Source organism: Lepidochelys kempii, chromosome 3, assembly GCF_965140265.1.
Source record: "Lepidochelys kempii isolate rLepKem1 chromosome 3, rLepKem1.hap2, whole genome shotgun sequence".
NCBI classification, from domain to species: Eukaryota; Metazoa; Chordata; order Testudines; family Cheloniidae; genus Lepidochelys; species Lepidochelys kempii.
The window spans coordinates 26,158,835-26,175,208 of NC_133258.1; the positions used below are offsets into that span (position 1 = coordinate 26,158,835).

The following is a 16,374-nucleotide window of genomic DNA, read 5'->3' on the forward strand; positions in this document are numbered from 1 at the left end:
GTAAAATAGAAACTTAGTGAAGCAAGGCTGTGTGTGATGCTGATGAATATATTTGTTAAATTGGGCCACCATATGAGATCTTTTAATGATTGAAGTCCCTTCAGCTCTTGTTTTGCTGTTAGAAATGCTTTTTGTTTTTTCCTTTAGATAAAGAATCATATTATCCACTAATGGATGTAAATTGGTGGGCAGAAAATGCTGTGATCTTGGCTCGCTGCTCTGGAGCTTTGACTGTGTCATCTGTGAAAACATTAAAAAACTTACTGGGGAAATCATGCGAATGGTTTGAAAGTTCCCCTCAGGTCACTTCTACTCATGATGGAGGATTTCTAAGCCTGGAGGTAATAAACATATGCTAACAATACTAAGAAAACCCCCACTGGAGTATAATAGAACCTCACTTTTTTTTATTTTGCTAATGTGCACAACCCAAAATGTTTATAGGAAAGATGGCCATCTCTCCCACTCTAATAGCTGATGCCAAAATGAAATCTTGTCTTACTATGTTTTCATTGCATTTACAAATTGTTTTATCATATGTACTCTGAAGGATTATCCTAAATCATGAAAGCAAATGGACAAAATAGTTTGAATTTTTTTGCTTTTTCAGTTGCCTTCTTTCTGGCTAATGTTCCGAATTCGCTAACTTGCAATGTATTTTCTGGTCATAAGTATAAATAAACAAGGCCCCACTCTATTGAGACATTTGCTTAGTTTGAGTATAGATTCTTTGATTTATTTAATTTTGTGCTACTTGGAAAAAATGGGTTTTCTTCAAACTATTTTAATTAGAAGGAAAAATAAACTTGTCCACATGCGTGTAATTTTTTTCATTCTATGATATATACAGTAACCAAGAAAATGTGTATCTACAAATTTGTACAGCAAGAATGGCAATCTGTGTGTATGTTAAAATATATATCTATATACAATTGTATGAAAAATCCTGCAAACCTTAGTCATCCTTCCTTGAGTAAAACTCGCATTGGCCTGAAGTCTCATGGATGCTGGGTATGTTTGACTGGAGTGGGGAATACAGTATTTGTCCCTATCCCTTCTTCGGGAGAAGAAATGCTATTAAAAACAAACTATGTAAAATGTGTTTTTTGTAAAGTTCTTTCATTTTTTTAAAATTATGCCAAAAAAAGCCTGCTGCCCTCCATAATAATGTATATTTGCAATTTTATTTCAATCCAAGCAATTAAATCGTTGATTTCCCTGTAACATTTTTATGACATGTTGATCTTACAACATAAGAATGGCCATACTGGATGAGACCAAAGGTCCATCTAACCCAGTATCCTGTATTCCCATAGTGGCCAATGCCAAGTGCTTCAGAGGGAATGAACAGAACAGGTAATCATCAAGTGATCCATCCCAGTTCCCTTTCCCAGGCTAGACAGATGAAAAACAAAACAAACAAGCCCCAGTTACCTTTATATCACAGTTGTTGCTAATACTTGTTTCAGAACAGCATGATCGCAATGTAAACAAGTTTGTTAATATGTCTATTAAAAGATGCATTATATGGAAATGATGTTAACTAAAAGACCTGAAAAACTTCTTATTACGTGCTTCTTATTCTTCCTTCAGGATGTTAACATTGACCTAATCAGAGAGAAGCTTAGTATGTTGATATATAATTCCAAATTATTGATTAAATATGTGATTTTTCAGTTTGCATACTGTTTAACTCAAGTGTTAGCTAACTTTTCTGATAACAGAACTGATATGGATTTCGTCTTAGTTCCCCACCCTGTATGGCTTCCTGCCTCTGTTAGAAGACACAGAGTCTGACTGGTAGCCCACTGAGAGTTATGGACGTCTTTCTGTTAACTTCAGTGGGCTTTGGATCAGGTCTGTAGTCCAGGATGGAGGGCCAAGAAGCATCCTTGAAGTACAAATTATAGGTTACAAGCTAATGTTTTAATGTGCGGGAGTGGGAGGAGGGGCAGGTCCTTGATCCTGAAGTTGATGTGAAATGTGGATGCTCAGCATTTTCCAATATGAGGCAGCTTGGGAGCAAACTAACAACATATTTCACTGTTTAAGAATTGTCTTTCTGTGTAGTGCGAGATAAAACTGGCTCCAAAGAGATTACGCTTGGAGAGCAGGCCTGGTGAAGAAGATGAAGGAGAAGATGACTCTGACTCAGATGATGTAACTTCTGCGAAGGCCAGATATTTCAGTTACCTAAAGCAAGGCCTGTATTTTGTGACAGAAATGGAGCGATTTGCTCCTCCACGGAAACGTTCACGCACTATTACAAAGAATTACCGCCTTGTGAGTTTAAGATCTACAACCCCAGAGGAGCTTTACCAGAGAAAGGTGAGATTGAGACCCATGCAACATAAGACTAGGACAACAATAAAGACTAACATAAAATAACTGTTTTTCATTGTTTCATTAACCAGCTTTGATACCTTCCTGTTTTAATTTTTTTCTGTTAATACAAGGATCTAGCCACGTATTTCTAAGGGGTGTATGTGAGAGAGAGAGAGAGAGAGAGAGAGAGAGAGAGATCAACAATACGTGGTGTGTCCACCAGCTGGAAGGCAGATGATTAAAATAGAGAACCTGCATTAGTGTAATTCAAATGACAAGTTATTTAAGGATCATTTGAGCAGAAAGTATAAGATTCATTAGACTGTGGGTGGTGGGCTAAACTACCTCACATTAGACATTTAAAATTAGATTAGAGAAAGCCCTGGTAAATATATTCAGTGAAACAATCCTGTATTGGCCAGAGGACAGACTTGATATGCTATCTTATTTCTTTGATTCTATGGTAATGTCCACTGACATAGATGGTATCACGGTTACAGGGCTAGCTGCACCTCTGTCCCCGCTAGTTTTTCTGAATGCATCCCCCCGCGTGTTTTTATCAAGATTTTCATAATATCTAACCAACTCTCCCTTGCTACAGAGTAAGCCATTATTTCTTGTCCTACCTTGAGTGGATGCAGAGAACAGTTGATCCCTGTCCTCTTTATAACAGCTCTTAATGAATTTGAAAACTATCAGGTCCCCCCTCAGTCTTCTTTTCTCAAGACTAAACATGCCCAATTTTTAAAACTTTTTTCCTTATAGTTCAGGGTTTTAAATATTTTATTGCTTTTGTTGCTCTCTTCTAATCTCTCTCCCTGTTTTCCACATCTTTTCTAAAGTGTAGTGCCCAGAGATGGAAACAGTATGGTAGCTGAGGCCTCATCAGTGCAGAGTAGAGCAGGACAATTATCTCCCATATCTTTTCTATGACAATCCTGTTAATACACCCAAGAATGACGTTAGCCTTTTATAAAACTGCATCATATTGTTGACTCATATTCAATTTATGATTCACTCTAACCCCCAGATCCTTTTCAGCAGTATTAACACCTAGCCATTCCATTTTGTAGTTGTTCATTTGATTTTTGCCTTCCTAAGTGTAGTACTTTGCCCTTAATCTTAATTGAATTTAATCTTATTGATTTCAGACCAGTTTTCCATTTGTCTAGATCATTTTGAATTCTAAGTCTATCCTTCAAAGTGCTTGCAACCCCACCGAGCTTGGTGTCATCTCCAAATTTTGCAAGCATGCTCTCCATTCCATTATCCAAGTCCAAGAAAATATTGAATAGTACGAACCCAAGACTGATGCCTGTGTGACTCCTCCTAGATATACTCTCCCAGTTTAACAGTGAACCATTGATAACTACTCTGAGTTCAGTCTTCCAACCAGGTTATCGTAAATTCATGTAGGCCACATTTTCCTATTTTGCTTATGAGCATGTCATGTAGGACTGTATCAAAAGCCTTGCTAAAATCAAGATGTATAATGTTTATTGCTTCCCCCCACCCCACCATTCACTAGGCCAGTAACCCTGTCAAAAAAGGAAATTAGGTTGGTTTGGCATGGTTTGTTTTTAACAAATCCATACTGGCTATTCCTTCTAATCCTATTATCTTCTAGGTGCTTACAAATTAATTGTTTAATAGTTTGTTTCAGTGTCTTTCCAGGTATTAAAGTTGGGCTGACCAGTGTATAATTCGCTGGCTACTCTTAGTTCTATCTTTTAAATGTAGCTATTATATTTGCTCTTCTCCAGTCCACTGGGACTGCACCTAGCCTTGGTGCGATCTCAAAGATAAGGCTAATGGGTCTGAGATTGCTTCAGCTAGTTCCTTAAGTACCCTAGAACGAATTTCATCAGGTTCTGCCAACTTGAATAGATTTAATTTATCTAAATATTCTTTAACCTGTTCTTTCCTTATTTTGGCTTGCGTTCCTTCCCCTTTCTTGTTATAGTAATTGTGTTGAGTATCTCATCACCATTAATCTTTTTACTGAAGACGGAAGCAAAATAGGCATTAAACCCATCAGCATTATTGATGTCATCAGTTTTTAGGTCTTCTTTCCCACTAAGTAAATAACTTAGTTTCCCTTGTTTTTCTCTTGCTCATAATGTATTTAAGGAACCTCTTTTTATTGCCTTTTATGTCCTTTGTTAGGTGTAACTCATTTTGTGCCTTAGCCTTTCTGATTTTATACCTATGTGCTTATGCTATTCTTTTGTATTCCTCTTACCAATTTGTCTGTGTTTCCCTATTTTTGTAGGATTCCTTTTTGATTTTCAGGTCATTAAAGAGCTCCTGATGGAGTCGTGATGTCCTCTTACTGTCTTTCCTGTCTTCCCTTCTCATTGAGGTAGTTTGCAGTTATTCCTTTAATGTTGTCTCCTTGAGAAAGTGCCAACTCTCCTGAACTCATTTTTCCCTTGTTTTTTCTTCCCATGGGACCTTACCTCTCAGTTTGTTGAGTCGGTTAAAATCTGCTTTTTTGAAGTTCATTGTCCTTATTCAGCTGCTCTTACTCCTTTTTAGAATCTTGACCTCATTTCATGGTTACTTTCTCTCAAATTGCCTTCCACCCACAGGTTCGCTCCAAGGGTGGATTTGCATAATTCTCCCAATCTTAAACCAAGTCCTGAGCTACAGTACCTTGTGTATCAACTGCTTACCAGCAGGCCCAGTTTAATTTTGGCACAGAAGACTGACCAGTAGTGAATATAGTGGCCAGATACTTCTTTAAACCTAAGTATTGTCCTTTTTAAAAAAAGGACCAAAACATATACAGAAAAAGGGTTTTAAAACAACACGTAGTTGACACACGTCTATTGTCTAAGGCTTACTTGATGGTAACTTATTCTGGTTTAACTTCTTCAGACCCTCCAGTTGGGTGTGAATGTCAGACTGTTTTCCCTGAACAACTCCACCTTCTTTGAGAAAGGGTTCCTTTTTAAACCTGCCACAGTCCTTAGCTCTCCAGTATGCACGTGCCTTTTCCTGTTCTGGGATTGTCTCTTAACAGCCCTGGGTATTTGTGGAGAATTTGGTATCTTGAGACATTATTTTTCTTTCCTGCTTGTTTTTCCTTTTGGATCCCTATTTAATTACACTATTATATTCACTCATATATAAACACACACAGTATTCACAAATAATTACAGAGCGAGTCCATTCTGTCAGAGATGTTTATGTTCATGTACTTTGTTTTAGATTGATAATGAAGAATATGGTGAAGCTTTATCTTTGGCTCAAGCATATGGTCTAGATTCTGATCTTGTATATCAAAGACAGTGGAGGAAATCAACTGTTAACATTGCTTCTATTCAAGACTACCTGGTATGTTTTTTAAGTTGAAAGAAATTCCTTAATATCCTTGTAGAAACTGAAATCGTGTTCTAATTTATGTAACAAATGTTGGCACCGATTTGAAGAGTTGACCTTCATAAATTTCACCTAATGCAGAAGGGACTCACCTTGTTAAATTCGCTAGGTGCCAGATCTAAAGCCCATTGAAGCTTCCCCAGAAAGGCTCTTTTTTTGTTCAGTGTGCTTGGGAAGAAAATAATGCATCAAGATGGTGACTTCAGGTTGTCTTAATTATTTGGTTGAAGGTATTGTGGTATTGTTGGCTTATGAGCCTTAGATAATTTAAAGATGAAGTTCTGTTGCTAAATTAGCATTATCTCTACGCCAAATGCTAATTGAAAAAGTGCCCATAGTAATATTGTACTAACAGTTGTTCTCCATATGTTATCTGGAACATGTACTGGAACACCTCATTGTGTAATCTTTCATTTCTAGATCACATAAACAGCACTTGCTGAAGGAGATTATGCTGAAAATGGCTTTTGAAGATGGCCATATAGTACACTGAGTTGGGAGTAATTGTATGCTGTCATCAGACTGTAGAATTTTCAGTCAGCACAGAGCTGCCATACTGACTACAGAGAAGAGTTAGAGTCTGAGATCCAGGATAACTAGGTTCTATTTCTAGTTCTGTGTCCGAGTTGTTGGGTGACCTTTATCAAGTCACTTGACGTCTGTACCACAGTTTTCTCTTCTATAAATTGGGAAAAACATCTTTTGTACAGTACTTTGTGATCCTTCAATGGAAGGAGAACAGTATTACTTTATTATGTATTGGTTTCAAGTGCAGTCTATCTTGCTACCAAAAGCAATGGTTAGAGATTTAGGAACTCCGAAATTTAAACAAACAACTTCTGTCCGCTAGTCAGCAAAGATTTATTAGAGTGCTGTAGTGAGGTCTCATTCTACTAATTAATGGTAACCAATATACTGCAGTTCATTACTGATAGATTAGGAAATGCTATAAATAAAACTAGGCTGTAGTTTTCAAAACAAATATTTTTGATGCATTTTCCTTCCTTTTTTTACCGGTTGATTCCCTTGTTTAATTCACGTTGAGTCTCCCAGTCACCAGAGTAAATTGACAAGGTTCTAAATGGAAGAGAGACAGACTGAAAAAATGGAAGACACCGATCTCAGGGCTTTGATGAGCTATAACATATTGCACTATGCTTACTTCTTGCTTTGTCATTTGGTTAGAGTAAAATTAAGAAGCGGTCCTGGGTTCTTCATGAATGCCTGGAAAGAGTTCCTGAGAACGTGGATGCTGCCAAAGAGTTGCTGCAGTATGGTTTAAAAGGCACAGACTTGGAGGCTCTCATAGCTATTGGAAAAGGAGAAGATGGTGGCAGGTTTGTTGGAATAATTTTTTTGTATCCTGTTTTAGTGCTTTGGACTTAGGCAGTGAATTGTCAGTTAACTACAAACTGAAATCTTAAGAGATTTTGCAGGATACATGGTTTTTAAAATATGTTCCCATAAGAATAGCTGTAACCAATACTAAAGGTAGCAGTCAAGTTCCCTCATGAATGAAAATAAAGAAAATTGTGATCTCAGAAGTTGAATGCAATAGAGAGAAAGTGAATATATAGACAATAATATGGAAGTCAGCAAAAAATATTTCCAAAATTCGGCTTCTGCTTGGAACAGATTCCTGTGTTGATGTTCTTAGACTAGTTTGAACCACAGTGTTTACTCCTGGGAGAATTCTGCGCCAAAAAGTTAAAAAATTATATGCACAATGTTTAAGAATTCTGTACATTTTATTTGTCAAAATAACACAATATAATCATGCCAGTTTCAACTATTTTGGTAATTTATTTTAAAATACCTGTCATCAACTATGTCTGTAACAATACAGACAACAAAAAAGATTCAGGAAATGTTTTTTGACAAATAGATTGCTTGCTTTACATATTAATACAGAATACTGAGTAATAATTCATGTAAACTACAATACAGAAATGGATTTCCCACACCCACAGCAGCCTTATGTGTCCCATTTTGTCTGTCCCCTCCATATTCCACACCTCCTCACCAGGCCCACAGGCAGGGCACTGTGAGAAAGGTGGCCTCTGCTCTCTCCCTATCCACAGTTGAGGCTGTCCTGTGGGTGGATGCTATCTGTTCTGGTGCCACAGTGGCCCCCTGGTGGGCAAGAGGCATAACTGCAGCACCTTTCTGGCAGGATGTATTTTCTGTGGTAGTGGCGGGGAATTCTTCATGGCACATGAATTCTGTGCGTGTTCAGTGGCACAGAATTCCCCGAAGTGTTAAGTGCTGAATTAGCCTTTTTAAAATAGCTGCTTTTGCCTTAATTCTTAAGCTGTGTAGGTAAAATTTTAAAAAAATGCATCAGGGAAACAAAACGTGGTCTGGTTCTGTCTTCTGTACAGAAGATTGGAGAAAACACAAATGCAGGTCATTCTGTAATGATTCAGTACAGTGGTGATATGTAATTGCTTCTTGGGTATATATGTAATAACTACCACATATAGCAATATGTGCTGTGGAAATACTGTAGCGTCAGGAACTCTGTTGCTCGTAGAATTGTAAACTTTTAACAGATGAAAACTTGTGTATTTTGTGAAGAAAATGTGAAGAATGCCTTCCCTATTATTGCAGATACTGAGAATAGACCATTTAAGCTCACAGTAGTAAAGTTGTCTTTCAGATTATTAATTCGTTGTCACCAATTTCAGTAAAAATCAATTCAGATACAAAAGATACAGATGGAAAGTTGTGTAAAATCTGTTGACTGAATAACCAGCTCTTCATATCTTTTTATCAACATGGATTTTTGTTTCTTTCTGCCAGATTTATCTTACCAGGAGAGGTAGATGTTGATGAAGTGCCCTATGAAGAATTTTTGTCACCTGATGAAGAAGCAGAAAATAGAAAGGAAAAAGAAGCTAGGAAGCATCAAGAACTGCTTCTATCAGTGAACTTCTCAAAGTAAATGATATGTCAGGGCTAGTTTTCTCTTAAATTCGTGGGTTTATAAATACATAACCCCAAGGCCATAATTATCTTAATACATTGTACTTCTTTGGACAATGGTTAAAATTTCAATCAGCATTCCATTATGAAAGTTTTCAGTTTATTGAATTTCTTGTTATGCTTCCAATATATGTATCTGATAAAACATTTTTTGTCTTGTTGCTTTTGAATAAATCTGTTTGTTTTTTAAATAGAAGTCTATCTATGCTGATGTGCTGTACCAATCTTGAAAATGTAGTGATCTCTTTCTCTCTCTCTTTCAAAACAGACTAACACTGGAACAAAAGGAACTTTCTCGAAGCAGGCTGAAATTATTAAGTTATTTAGATAGACTTGCAACTTATGAGGTGAGGAGATGGGGTTAAGTCCTTAGATCCTGTCTTGTGAATAGCTTATGTTGTTTCGCTGATTTATTTTGTTCTATTTTCAATCTTCTCTATTAGATACCATTGTTTCATCCTGTATTTGTTTGCAGTACTTAAAAAATATACCTAGTTAGAAACATTGAGTGGGTATAATATTATTGAGGTCTTTGATTGTGAAAATGTGAAACATAATGTGTCTCTGGGGAAAAAGCTTGTGAAGAAAATGCGTTACCACGTATCCCCTGCATCAGTGGTACAATGTAATAGTTAATGTAGAGCCATTCAGATATACCACTCTATCATATAAATCTGCTCTGAGCATTTTTCATGAGACACTGTCTGAAATGTCTGAGCCCTGTCTGTACTAGCAATTTACAGCAAAAGCCAAGCCACAGTGACGGAAATACCAATTTACTCTTTCAAATACAGACACACACAGTTAGCGGCTACGTTAGATTCTACTGGAAGCAAAATACTTGAAATTTACAACAAACTTATATAGTAGTAATTTAAGCTTAAAAGTGTTGAGTTGCTACATTCATTTGAGGTTTGAAACTAAACATTGAAATGTATTTCCCCCCCCCAATGTATGAAATTTCACTTAGTTTGACCAAAGCTAGTGGATTATACGGAATTCAAATTGTTCACAAATTTTAAATTCCCAAATTTCACTCTCTCTCTCATAAATTTAAATAGTCATTAATGATTTTGTTTGTTCTACTTAAATGAACACCATCCTCTTGAAATCTCGAGAGTAAAAAGCTTCAGATAGGACAACTGCTCCTATCATCTTGTTGATTTGTGTGTGTGTGGTTTTACAGTCACAATAGCTAACTGTTTTTCAATTTTTTTTCTTTGTTGTTGTGTGGAACACCCACAGAAATGGCAGAGAGGGGTAATGACTATAGTGGGGAAACAGTGCAACTGGTTTTTGTAAGCAAAAAACAAACCAAAAGTGTCCATTCTGAAGTTGATAATGTCTTTTTAAAGTTAAGTATGTGCACATTATATGTCCAGGTATTTCTAGAAATTTTTCTTTATTCCAAAAATATTTAGACTTAAATCTTAATTGCTTAGCCAACTACTAAGACTTCAAAGATGAGTATAAAGAAAAGGAGTACTTGTGGCACCTTAGAGACTAACCAATTTATTTGAGCATGAGCTTTCGTGAGCTACAGCTCACTTATGCATCCGATGAAGTGAGCTGTAGCTCACGAAAGCTCATGCTCAAATAAATTGGTTAGTCTCTAAGGTGCCACAAGTACTCCTTTTCTTTTTGCGAATACAGACTAACACGGCTGTTACTCTGAAACCTGTCATTATACACACACATCATGAAAAAATGGGTGTTTATCACTTCAAAAGGTTTTCTCTCCCCCCACCCCACTCTCCTGCTGGTAGTAGCTTATCTAAAGTGATCACTCTCCTTACAATGTGTATGATAATCAAGGTGGGCCATTTCCAGCTCAAATCCAGGGTTTAACAAGAACGTCTGAGGAACAGTGCGGGGGCAGGTGGGGGGAGAATAGAAGAATAGGTTACCTTGCATAATGACTTAACCACTCCCAGTCTCTATTCAAGCCTAAGTTAATTGTATCCAATTTGCAAATGAATTCCAATTCAGCAGTTTCTCGCTGGAGTCTGGTTTTGAAGTTTTTCTGTTGTAATATCGCAACTTTCATGTCTGTAATTGCGTGACGAGAGAGATTGAAGTGTTCTCCAACTGGTTTATGAATGCTATAATTCTTGACATCTGATTTGTGTCCATTTATTCTTTTACGTAGAGACTGTCTAGTTTGAAGAATGTCCATGGCAGAGGGGCATTGCTGACACATGATGGCATATATCACATTGGTAGATGTGCAGGTGAACGAGCCTCTGATAGTGTGGCTGATGTTATTAGGCCCTGTGATGGTGTCCCCTGAACAGATATTTGGGCACAGTTGGCAATGGGCTTTGTTGCAAGGATAGGTTCCTGGGTTAGTGGTTCTGTTGTGTGGTGTGTGGTTGCTGGTGAGTATTTGCGTCAGGTTGGGGGGGCCCTCTGTAGGCAAGGACTGGCCTGTCTCCCAAGATCTGTGAGAGTGATGGGTCGTCCTTCAGGATTGGTTGTAGATCCTTGATAATGCGTTGGAGGGGTTTTAGTTGGGGGCTGAAGGTGACGGCTAGTGGCGTTCTGTTATTTTCTTTGTTAGGCCTGTCCTGTAATAAACCAGTCGGAGAACACTTCAATCTCTCTGGTCACGCGATTATAGACATGAAAGTTGCGATATTACAACAGAAAAACTTCAAAACTAGACTCCAGCGAGACTGCTGAATTGGAATTCATTTGCAAATTGGATACAATTAACTTAGGCTTGAATAGAGACTGGGAGTGGTTAAGTCATTATGCAAGGTAACCTATTTCCCCTTGTTTTTTCCTATTCCCCCCGCCGCCCCCCCCCCCCCCCCCCGTTCCTCAGACGTTCTTGTTAAACTCTGGATTTGTGCTGGAAATGGCCCACCTTGATTATCATACACATTGTAAGGAGAGTGACCACTTTAGATTAGCTATTACCAGCAGGAGAGTGGGGTCAGGGGGAGAGAAAACCTTTTGAATTGATAAACACCCATTTTTTCATGGTCTGTGTGTATAAAACATCCTCACTGCATTTTCCACTTTATGCATTGGATGAAGTGAGCTGTAGTTCACGAAAGCTTATGCTCAAATTGGTTAGTCTCTAAGGTGCCACAAGTACTCCCTTTCTTTTTGCGAATATAGACTAACATGGCTGCTACTCTGAAACCTGTCAAAGGTGAGTGTTACAGTTAGAATATTTGTATGAACAGCGTGACAGTGGAAATGATAGAAATTTACATTAATCATAAATTGCTTCTACAGATCAGTGGTTCCCAAACTTGTTCTGCCGCTTGTGCAGGGAAAGCCCCTGGTGGGCAAGGCCGGTTTGTTTACCTGCCGCATCCGCAGGTTCAGCTGATCGCGGCTCCCAGTGGCCGCGGTTCGCTGCCCTAGGCCAATGGGAGCTGCTGGAAGTGGCGGCCAGTACGTCCCTCGGCCTGTGCCACTTCCAACGGCTCCCATTCGCCTGGAGCAGCGAACCGTGGCCACTGGGAGCCACAATCGGCCGAACCTGCGGATGCGTCAGGTAAACAAACTTGCCCGGCCCGCCAGGGGCTTTCCCTGCACAAGCAACAACTTTGGGAACCACTGCTGTAGATAATCATTTCTAGAATAACATACTGAGCTATATTAGTTTTTGACTAATGTAAGTGTCTACTCCTTAGTTAATCTAAGATGCAAGAATTTCATGACTTTTATCAACGTACTTAAATAATTTTTTATTAAACCTTTTTTTTTAAAAGGAAATCCTTGGAGGGCCTCATGCAGCTGAGCAGAGATATGATGCTGAATTCTTCAAGAAGTTCCGAAATCAGAATATTGTACTTTCAGCAAGAAGTTATGCTCGGGTATCAGTATTTATTTTTTTCTCAGAAGTTTAAATTGCTGTTTTTGTTAAAACTAATTAAATCCCCATCACCACATACTGAAATTCACCCAATTTATTGTTTTTTTTCCTGTTTGAAGCTATGAGAGATTTTAAAAATAGGAATAATATATCTTGAATGTTGTATTTGATTAGTTTTGTCTGACTATAAAACGGGACAAGATTCCTCTGCTCTGTCAAGCTTCCAGATTATGAAAACTTTTCAAATAAATAAATGTTTTAGTCACTCATCCTTTAAAAATGCATGATGAAATCAGAATTGTAGTGTTTGCTGAGCAGTAATTGGTAAGCAGAATTATTCTTAAACTGTTTTTTCATAGTGTAAAACAGAATATTTTATATTTTCCGGTCTAGGAAAGCAATGTGAGAGCCCTAGAGATCTTGTTTACATACCATGGTTCAGACTTGCTTCCACATCGGCTGGCAATTCTCTCTAATTTTCCAGAGACCACCTCACCACATGAGTATTCTTTTTTGCTGCCTGAAGCTTGGTAAGAAAGCACTCTCTCAATATCAGTTACTGGACTGCATTTTCTTTTTAGAACATGTTGAGAGATTTTATTCTAAAAGTGTGGCTGTAAACTTACATACACACAGAGCCACACCCACTCCCCCAGTTTTCAAATTGTTTTTATGTAACTGTCGTATATAATTGTTTTGTTTCGCTGTTGACCAGCATCAAGAGAGCACTCTGGAATTTACTTATTGAATCTCTTTACTTTCTAGTTCATATAGTTTTCACTTTGACTTGTCAAATCACTCAGTGTAAATAGGTAAGAATCAGTGTCTTTCTACCTCTTGCTTGCAGAGATTTTTCAGGACATATGGTAAATCTTTAGGTGTTGAGAGCATTTAAATGTACTTACTCCCTTTTCACATAATAAACCCTATCAGGAGAAGTGTCCACTCTGACTTCCCTTAAGAAGCCCTGTCTAGCACTCTGTATAATTTATCAAATGCTGTGCTTCAGTGGTGCATGTGAGTCTTTCCATAATTTGTTTGTAACATGCATTGAGGTCCTTGGGTGTAAGGCACAATAGAAATGCAAATTATTATTATACATTCTTTAAATTAAGAAATAACTGAAGTGTGGAAATTTTACCTGTTGCTACTGACCTTAAAGAGACTCAGGAAACTTGGCAGACTACCTCAGATGAAGAGAGCATGAGGATGATAGTCTAAAATTCAGATTTCACATACAAAATGGTTTTTAAGTTAGGTTTTAATTCCTTCATCTTCTGTTTTACGAGAGATCTCCCAGATCCAACATCAGAAATCTTTTCCCTAAATGATCTGTTTCCATCTCTGTTGACATCTATAGATGCTGCAGGATGCTGTGACACGTTTTCTGAGTCTGTCATTGATTGTGAAGCTATTACCACAATCTATGAAGATGTGGGGAAATTTACTGATAGGTTCTGTACGACTCCTTGTCTCCCAGGCAAAACTTCAAGACCATTGATTTCCCTATTGTGACAGGGTCCGGACGGATGGCTACAGGAGAGTAATAGAAGGCACATATATTAGCCCCAGGTTAAGTAGGTCCCTTTTCCATGGGTAAGGTAACAGGGAAGGTTCCAGAACAATCAGGAACCTTCTGGAGACAATTAAGACAGGCTGATTAGAACACCTGCAGCCAATCAAGAAGCTGCTAGAATCAATTAAGGTAGGCTAATCAGGGCACTTGGGTTTAAAAAAGGAGCTCACTTCAGTTTGTGGTGCGCATGTAAGGAGCTGGGAGCAAGAGGCGCTAGGAGCTGAGAGTGAGAATACATACTGTTGGAGGACTGAGGAGTACAAGCATGATCAGACACCAGGAGGAAGGTCCTATGGTGAGGATAAAGAAGGGGTTGGGAGGAGGCCATGGGGAAGTAGCCCAGGGAGTTGTAGCTGTCGCACAGCTGTTCCAGGAGGCATTCTAGACAGCTGCATTCCACAGGGCCCTGAGCCGGAACCTGGAGTAGAGGGTGGGCCCGGATTCCCCCCAAACCTCCCAACTTCTGGTCAGACACAGGAGGAATCAACCTAGACTGTGGGTTCACAAAAACGGCCAAACTGAGAGCTACCGTGAATCTCCAAGGCGAGCAAATCCACCAATAAGCGCAAGACCCACCAAGGTAGAGGAGAAACTTTGTCACACTATATAAAAGGTTATGAAAGAGGCTATTCTCTTTTCCCGGATTAAATACAGCCAAGTACTATATCTCAGTTTCTGAAAAAAGAATGGAAAACCTAATTTCTCTGGTATTACAATAACAATGCTTTCTAATCATAAAGAAATAATTTTCAACAGACTCCTTTTGGGTGTCTGAGTAAAACATTTGCTTTAATGAGTACTTACTGTTTTTATTTTCCCTTTTGGAAATTGCCATTATATATACAACATACATAAGGAATAGGTTCTCTAGCATAACTGATCTAAAACCACCAAAGCATTTTGTGCTACACACTGTTTTTACTGGTAACTACTTCAAGATATTTCATACTGTATCTGAATGAAACCGAGAGAAGTCAAATGAGATTTTCTTTGTACCTTTAAGCTTTTGGAACAAAAACAAGAGCAGAAAGCCCTTATGTATTACAGTCAATGCTATTGCACTTGAGCTTCTATGGCTATCATCATAGTGCCCTTCGTTAATATTTTCAGATCTCTCAATCTTTGTATGTTGACTTGAGGCATATTTCTCATTTGGGAAGAAATTTATTGACTTCTGAAAACTGTGAAATGGGATTTTAGTCTGTTTATTGTCCAGTATCTACTGTATTTAAGCAGTTATTAAGAAAAAATATTACTTTAGACAGCAGCATAATACAAATAAAAGAGCTGAAAGATAGCTGTGTAATTGCTTAACTTAGATCCTTAAAGACCATTGTAATCTCAGTACCTGAGTGCCTCCAAAATCTTTAATGTATTATACTCATAACTCATACTCATATTATACTCATATATTATTATTCCTATTTTATGGATAAGGAATTAATGCACAGAGTGACTGTGACAGTCCAAAGTCATATAGGAAGTCTGCTTTGAGTCCCAGGCTACCACCCTAAACGCTGGACCTCATTGTTCCTGTCCTGCAACATATTAACAGATTCTGAATTCTAGTTTTGCTGACAATGTTAAATCATTCCATTTTAAACCAGTTGTTCTCCCACTTGTTTAAAACTTGGAACTTTTGCATTTCCAAAACTTTATAGGATTTAATGGGAAAAATAGTAATATGAATTAAAAAAATAAGTTTTATAATACACAACAAATCTGAGATCAAAAGGACTCCACTTAGCTCTCTGAAATGCATGTGTGTATGTACTGCATGCCTTGGAATACAAAATATACCAGTCTTAATAATTACACTAAGATTACTGTAGGCTTTACTTGCACACATTTAGAGAAATAGCAGTTATAGTATAAAATGGAGGAAAACTTTTGATGTTCAGTACTCATGTTACTGATTATCACCTTCTGAATATTGAAACAATCTTGATGGCTTAATTTTCCTTGGAACTTAGTTTAGGGATTTGAAAACAGATGAAAACACACATTGCAATAAACGTTTACTCAGTTTCATGCTATAAATTCTAGGTTCAAGACTCTTGAATATATTTTATGTATTGGTTATCATTTGATGATTTACATGATGAACCTATGTAAGTCATTTGCAGTTTCTACTTTTTTGTTGTGTTTTGAACCTTTCTGACTTGAATAAGGGTCTCTGAGGAAAACTTCTAAAGTAGGGGTAACAGAATGGAGCTATGCCTGTTCAACCAAGAGAACATACCTTCATGAGATTTTTTGCCCTTGTGTGGGT

The 16,374-nt window shown here is 37.8% G+C and overlaps 1 protein-coding gene across 4 annotated transcripts in view; it reads left to right on the forward strand.

Moving 5' to 3' along the window:
• The window catches only part of NBAS (NBAS subunit of NRZ tethering complex), a 406,507-nt gene that overhangs the window by 78,936 nt on the left and 311,197 nt on the right, over positions 1 to 16,374 (forward strand). For all 4 annotated transcript variants that reach the window (XR_012157919.1, XM_073335981.1, XM_073335983.1 and 1 more), the window contains exons 14-21: positions 148 to 341; positions 2,071 to 2,328; positions 5,539 to 5,664; positions 6,895 to 7,046; positions 8,512 to 8,649; positions 8,963 to 9,041; positions 12,423 to 12,527; positions 12,920 to 13,056. Coding sequence is in view for 3 of the 4 variants with exons in the window: in XM_073335981.1 (XP_073192082.1) it covers positions 148 to 341; positions 2,071 to 2,328; positions 5,539 to 5,664; positions 6,895 to 7,046; positions 8,512 to 8,649; positions 8,963 to 9,041; positions 12,423 to 12,527; positions 12,920 to 13,056 (1,189 nt within the window). In the remaining variant the exon portion in view is untranslated. The remainder of the gene's footprint in view (positions 1 to 147; positions 342 to 2,070; positions 2,329 to 5,538; positions 5,665 to 6,894; positions 7,047 to 8,511; positions 8,650 to 8,962; positions 9,042 to 12,422; positions 12,528 to 12,919; positions 13,057 to 16,374) is intronic.